The 7,500-nt window shown below is 43.7% G+C and overlaps 1 protein-coding gene across 5 annotated transcripts in view; it reads right to left on the reverse strand.

Annotated features, from left to right (window-relative positions):
- Nucleotides 1–7,500, reverse strand: part of col16a1 (collagen, type XVI, alpha 1) — a 114,161-nt gene that overhangs the window by 41,943 nt on the left and 64,718 nt on the right. For all 5 annotated transcript variants that reach the window (XM_063185150.1, XM_063185154.1, XM_063185151.1 and 2 more), the window contains 8 exons: nucleotides 7,373–7,500; nucleotides 6,318–6,353; nucleotides 5,874–5,927; nucleotides 5,737–5,787; nucleotides 5,073–5,210; nucleotides 2,640–2,675; nucleotides 2,198–2,305; nucleotides 1,300–1,422 (listed from right to left, as the gene is read on the reverse strand). The exon at nucleotides 7,373–7,500 is cut by the window's right edge and continues 4 nt beyond it. In XM_063185150.1, coding sequence (XP_063041220.1) covers nucleotides 1,300–1,422; nucleotides 2,198–2,305; nucleotides 2,640–2,675; nucleotides 5,073–5,210; nucleotides 5,737–5,787; nucleotides 5,874–5,927; nucleotides 6,318–6,353; nucleotides 7,373–7,500 — 674 coding nt within the window. The remainder of the gene's footprint in view (nucleotides 1–1,299; nucleotides 1,423–2,197; nucleotides 2,306–2,639; nucleotides 2,676–5,072; nucleotides 5,211–5,736; nucleotides 5,788–5,873; nucleotides 5,928–6,317; nucleotides 6,354–7,372) is intronic.

Here is a 7,500-nt window from a genome sequence, read left to right on the forward strand (position 1 = left end):
CTGTCATGAATACAAATCTGTTGAAACATCTTGTGGTTGTGGGGCTCTGTGCAATGTGCTCGTACTCTGTACTCATGTGGGCAACATTGCCCTGGGGCATCTCGGTTTGAATCTGGCCTGGGTCATTTCAAAGCTCTGCGCTGTTTCTCTCTCCCAACCATTTCCTGTATTCCCGCTACTCTCCAATCTAATAATTAAGGCACAAAAGGCCCAGAAATATTAAAACAACCACATCTTGTGAACTTCTGATTCATCCGAAGATTTCGAGTTAACACTAGGCCTATTTCCTGTTAAACAATGCATTACTGAACACAAAACTGACAAACAGCACCTGCCAACTAGCACTGACCAATCTGACAACACCCCAGGTCACACACATGTCTAATACATACAGTATATTACTGATGCACACTTAACTGTCGCCTGACTGTAGCCCATCTAAAACTCACAGGGGTGTGTGTGTTGTTTTAAAACTCCAGTCCTCTAGATCAGTGTTTCTCAACCTGTTTTTCGGCGAGGCAACCTTTCAATTCATGAAAAATTTCAAGGCACCCCAAACCAACAAGCCGTAACATGGCATTGCATCTGATACCACACAAGCTTAGAAAAGTAACACATTTGGAGACGTCACACGACCTACGTTCGAAGTTGCGGCTGACTGGGGCGACCTATATTTACTTTATTGTGTGTAAATGACAGATGAAAGATTCCACTGACTAGCATTAACTGATCAATTTAGACAAATGTATTATATTACAGAATTTATTTATCAGCCACGTTTCCCCGGCACCCCTGAGTGGCGCCCCCAGCACCCCTGTTGAGAAACACTGCTCTAGATGGCGCTGCCAATTTAGACTTCTAGACTATGACTGCTGTTACAGATGTCAAGCAATATTTGACGATGAGAGTTGCCTTTAATTGTACTGTTGCTTATATTTCACATTGCCATCAATCAAAAACTGACCATATACTCTAAATGACCACACATAGCAAACTCTGTTTCATGTAAAGGCTGCTGCATTCTACTTCAGCAGGTCATCAGTGCTAAGGTACATTACATTACATTACATTACACTTTATCCAAAGTGACCCAGTTATTGCATGGCTTTGTTACAGTCCCTGGCCTGAAGCAATGCTGGGTTAGGGTCAAGGGCACTGCAGCCACGGATGAAGGGTTAGGGGGAGGTGAGGGTGGGATTTAAACCAACAATTCACTGGTCCAAAAACGTCATTAGGCCACATCTGATCGCCTCTGACTCATATGAAGTCATGATATTTGACAAATAAACACAAACTCACCTGTTTTCCTGGTTTTCCCACTCCAGGTGTTCCTGGCTCTCCGCGCTCACCTTTGGCCCCGGGTACGCTAACGGCTCCCGTCAGCCCATCAGGGAGTGATGGACAGCTGGCACACGCGTCTCCCTGGCAACAGGAACACCAAAACACCAAACACAGATTACTGACAAGGTCAGTGTACACAGCTTATACTGTAGCCGCCTCACATCACATTTACAGTGAAGTTTACTGTGCGATTGTACATGCACAGTAAATGTTGAGGTGTTACTTCAACACTGAGAGAGTTCATTTGAGTCCAAATGATGTCAAATCAACTCTCTAAGTGTTAAATGAGCACTGCAGAATTTACTGTGTGTATGTGTTATAATATCCGTATCCATATGGGGCTTAGTGTAACCACGGTCTTCTCGCTCAGTCTGCCACTCAGGCCTTGAACTCATTACCTCCGAGCAACCCTTTGGCATGGCAGCACAAATGTAAAGGCACTGATCTAAAGGTCTAACGGACCATACGGTAGTTGCTATCGCATCATTATGAGCCCCCAGGCAGGGAGGTTTACTAATGTAAACTCATCACCAAAATCTGCTAGCAGCTAGTTGGCATGTGTTACAGTAGCTCTGCGTAATTGTGTTACATTACATTAGCTGACGCTTTTATCCAAAGCGACTTACAGTTATTTACAGGGTATTGGTTACTGTCCCTGCAGAGAGTATGGGGTTAGTTACCGTTCTCAATTGTACCTCAGCCATCGAGTGAGGTAGAAAGTGGAAGGGAGGGATTTGAACCTGCAACCCACTGATCTAAAGCCCAAATCCTTAATAATTAGGCCACGACTGCCCCCAGTATGTAACAATGTGTTACAATATTTCATGTGAATATCGATGAGGTGTTGAGGACTCACCTTCTCCCCCTTGATGCCAGGGAGTCCGTCTTGTCCTGCTTCCCCTTGTAGGCCTGGCACGCCTGGTGTCCCAGCAATACCTGAATCACCCTGGAGTCCCTGGTCACCCTAGCAACACAACGTCCTCCTTTCAGTCATACGGTTGTGCTCTACACTCACACTTTAGTAAACAGTCATGGGAAACCTGGAGTCATTAATACAGAGGCACATAATCCAGAAGACTTGATTTTATCTGTCCAATTACACAGGTGACTGCCTGGTTGAAAGATCACCTGGTTGAGGTAAAACCAGGTCATTTGGAATATGCACTGGTCCTAGATTGTAAACGAATGAATGCAGTTTGCCCCACACTACCAACAGGCACATAAAACATAATCAACTACTCAGAGAGTATTTATAAAAATAATTCAGTGATTCAAATAGGTTATCATGTCATGCCCACCTTTTCTCCTTTAGCTCCAGCCAAACCTGCTGGACCCTGAGATAAACAGATATCAGAGCATTAGTAGACATCATTATACTCACACATGCCCACACAAACCCAAGCACTAAGGCATGCACAAAAACACATGCACAAACTCACACAAGTACACACACATGTACGCACGCACGCACGCGCATGCACACACACACACACACACACACACACACACACACACACACACACACACACACACACACACACACACACACACACACACACACACACACACACACACACACACACACACTGACCATCTCCTCAGTTACCTGTTTTATCTCAGTTTTATCAGCATTATTACTGTTCCCTTTGAGAAAAGGTTGGGATGTGGTTTGGTCGAGTGACTAAAATTCAAATACAGTACTTTGAAAAAATGAAACCCTGTATTTGCATAATACACTAATAATCATGCAGCTCTAACAGTAAGTGCTATCGGCATAAACAGTTTGACAGGAGCACAAAGGCACATTAGTAAATTGTTGTTTTTGTTTGTTGGTTTGGGGATCATCAGCTTCCCCTTATCAAGCATCACCATGACAACCAGTGCAGTTCACACACACACACACACACACACACACACACACACACACACACACACACACACACACACACACACACACACACACACACACACACACACACACACACACACACACACACACACACACACACACACACACACATAGGTAAGCCTTCACAACTCCTGGGTATGGGTTTGTTTGTAATTGCTGAGATAAAACAACAAAAAAATCAAACCAATCACCCCCTGAATAGTGTACTGTAATACTTCTAAATAGTGAAATTAAATAGGCTACTTTGGCATAATGTACATTAATACTGCGGAATCAATTCAGTGACATCAGTTGAGCATGAATGTGTTTTTGCCTGAGGCTACAGTACCTGACGGGAAAACAAAACTGAAAAAAAAATGCTTCTACTAATTTCTTCCTGGTTACATCAGCTAAGAGGTAGCAACCTGCTCTTTATATGAACATCAAACAGGGGAATTGGGAATCAAGCTTCCTTCCAAACACAACAGGAACAAAATAACAGCACTAAAAAAGAACTTAGACACAAACACCCAAGGTCACCCCCCCCCCCAGCACTTTATAGTTAAGATGGCCACCATGACAACAAACACCTGCCACCTTGACTATAGATCCCCTGAAAATGTCAAGATTTTCTATTGCATGTAATGAAAATTGATTCACTAATAATTGTATGTTTTTCAATCTTTGCTGGGTATCCTACCTGCACAAAAACTGCACAAAACTACCTTTCCCATCATGATAGTCACATGAATGTGATATTGGCTAACTCACCACCCGTCATAACTAACAAATGCTCTGTGGGACACAACGGACATCTCCTCTTAAGTTACCTGTTTTATCTCAGTTTTATTACTGTTCCCTTTGTGGGAGAAGGTTAAGATGTGGTTTGGTCGAGCGACTAAAATTCACATACTTAAAATTCACTGTATTTGCATAACACAGTCTATGATAATCATGTGACTCTAACAGTAAGTGCTATCGGCATAAACAGTTAGACAGGAACACAAAGGCACATTAGTAAATTGTTGTTTTGTTTGTTGATTTGGGAGCATCAGCTTCCCCATATCAAGCATCACTATGACAACCACAGCAGTTGAGATGGGGGCAGTTCACACTTTGATGAAACTAACACAACAGCAGCTGTCATTGTGATCCTATTAAAATGTCTCTATACAGTATCTGCAAAAAAGCACCAAGATACAAGACAGAACTATAGTATATGGCAATAACACAGGCACACTATAAAAAACATATCCTCATATCAGGAACGCCAACCAACTACTTATCATTGTAATACATACTGTAGTATATCTACAGCATATGACGAGACACAACTACTTTCCACTAACTATATTTACTGTCGATGACAATGGATAGACAGAAACACATGCCATGAGACACATCTACTATATGATACTAACAAGACACAAATACTTAGTATGGAGTTTGGTGAAACACAACTAGATAGCGTAAGTCAGGTTAGTTTGACCTCATCTGAGCTTGAATATCATCTTCTCTATCTGACCACATCCTCTCTCGTACCTAATCACTGTCACCTGACCTGTACCTCTACAACTGTAAACCTAAAACCTAAACCCTCTACTATTTACCTGATTACACCTCCCTGTTTGCCTGGTAACCACCAGTCCTAATTACAAGTGAGATCTCAGGCTACCTCCCTGTAGCCGATCAACCTAATAAGTCTCACCTGTCTGTGCTCGTCTCTACTTAACACAATGTCATCCACTGTACCGGTGTGTGTGTGTGTGTGTGTGTGTGTGTGTGTGTGTGTGTGTGTGCGTGCGTGTGTGTGTGCGTGTGTGTGTGTGCGTGTATGTGTCACCTGTTTGCCCTCGGCTCCCTCTCCTGGGGGTCCAGGGGGCCCGGGTGGCCCGTGGGGGCCCGTCTCTCCCGTCACCTTGAAGGTGGACGACCCCCCTACCTCAGATGGAGATGACGAGCACACACCACACGAATCACCCTGAGAGAGAGAGAGAGAGAGAGAGAGAGAGAGAGAGAGAGAGAGAGATAGAGAGAGAGATAGAGAGAGAGAAGAATAGAGAAGAGTAGAGGTGGAGAGATGTGGCAAAGAGGGAGAGATGGAAACACATGAAGGGAACAGAGAAAAGAGACAAAGAAACAAAAAAGAAAGAGAGAGAGATCATCGTTTGCTTACATTATGTGAAATTTTGAATGTACTCTACCATACCAAGAACACCTTTTCCTTCATACAATGACAAAATCGAAAAGTAATGGGTTTCAAAAAGCAATTTGTGTACGTGTGACCACTGTGTGTGTGTGTGCGTGTGCGTGTGCGTGTGCGTGTGCGTGTGCGTGTGTGTGTGTGTGTGTGTGTGTGTGTGTGTGTGTGTGTGTGTGTGTGTGTGTGTGTTTGTGTGTGTGTGTGTGTGTGTGTGCGTGTGTGCGTGTGTGCGTCCCTGCGTGCATGCGTGGGTGCATGCAAATGCATGTGGGTGCGCATGCGTGCGTGTGCGCTTGTGTGAGACCTTCTCTCCTTTGACTCCCTGCTCTCCAGTGCCTGGTACCCCGGCATCACCCTGAGGAGCACAGAGACATAGTTAGAGCAGCGAGACGCAGCAGAAACCACCTGGACCTCTACATGGTATGTATCTAGTCTCCTCACCTTGTCTCCTTTCAGGCCGTCTTTCCCAGCAAGCCCCCGAGGTCCAGTCTTGCCCTGCAGGACGGTGGAGCAGAGCAGAGATGCATTACACTTCCTTTAGTAACTTTTCTTATTTGTATTGTACTGTGCTGCCCTAACAGCGTATGGGCCTAGATGACTACACTCCATAGGCCATATTGTGTTTTGTGTGTCTTTAATGTGCGTTTACATGTGGATTGTGGAGAAGTGTCATGCAAGACAAATTTCTGTGCAAACAGACAATAAAAGTGTATCTTATCTTATCTTATCTTATCTTATCTTATCTTATCTTATCTTATCTTATCTTATCTTATCTTATCTTATCTTATCTTACTGGTGCCAGAGGCATCACAATCAAAACATGCTTTCTTTTATTTCTTCTTCAACATGGGATATTGCAGCAATAGGTATTTGCTAGGTACTCACAGTTTTTCCAGTAGGTCCTTTTGCTCCTGTTTCACCCTGAGACACAAAGTGGTGGAATATACATTTTATTTAGTGCATTAATGCTGGCTGCTGCTGCGTATATGCTGCATTAACCTAGGCGCCTGGAGCGACATAGATGCAGCATTCAGCCTCATGAGATTTGATTTTTTATTAAAAATGTGTGTGTGTTAGAGCTGAATGAACAACACATTCCAATTTTAAAATTCTAAGAGGGTCTCAGCTTTTAAATGCAACTCAATTAATGTTTGTATGTGCTTTGGAGGTTTTTTTTAGGTTTTAGGTTTTTATAGACTGAGGGCACCTTTCCCCAAAAAGGGCTAAGGCATTTAGCAGGATTTTTTTGCAGGTGCTTTGGGCTAAAAATGGGTTAATACAACAAGTTCAAGAAAGAGTTTGTCTCTGCCTTCTTCATATGAGAGTCTCTCCCCGCGTCTCCCTTCTCTCCCCTCTGGTTTAAATACATGTATACAGTAGTACATAATGGTACCCACCCCCTCTTTTCTCTCCCCAGTGCTAATAACAAAATACTCTCCTCTCTCCCCAGTGTCAATAGGGTGAAAGATGCCAGGTGGAGTAACGGCATTTAATGCCAATTAATTAATTAGTAATTGGCGGTTCATATGCTGCAATGACTATGCTTCTTAAATAGTCAAGTTCAACAAACATACAAAAAAAATTACAATAGTGGCACTGGCTGTTATTGTGCCGCCCTGATGTGTGCTACTGCTGAAATGTCACTCACCCTCAAACGAAATACTCACCCTCTCACCTCTCTCCCCAGTGTTAATAATAAAATACTCGCCCTCTCCCCAGTTTCTCCCTTCTCTCCCTTCTGGTTTAATAGTATGTACAGTAGTATCATGTTACTCACCCTCTCTCCTCTCTCCCCAGTCGTAACAACAGAATACTCAACCTCTCTTTTACTCTCCCCAGTGCTAATATGAAAGTACTCACTCTCTCTCCTCTCTCCCCCGCATCTCCCATCTCTCCCCTCTGGTTTAAGTATATGTGTACAGTAGTATCACATTACTCACCCTCTCTCCTCTCTCCCCAGCTTCTCCCTTCTCTCCCCTCTGGGCTCCCTTCTGGGTGAGGGATGCAGCTACAGCAGAGCCGCCACCATTGGGCAGCTCACCCAGAGTGGGACACACAGAACACGGCT

This window comes from Engraulis encrasicolus, chromosome 20 (genome assembly GCF_034702125.1).
Source record: "Engraulis encrasicolus isolate BLACKSEA-1 chromosome 20, IST_EnEncr_1.0, whole genome shotgun sequence".
In the NCBI taxonomy this organism is placed as follows: Eukaryota; Metazoa; Chordata; class Actinopteri; order Clupeiformes; family Engraulidae; genus Engraulis; species Engraulis encrasicolus.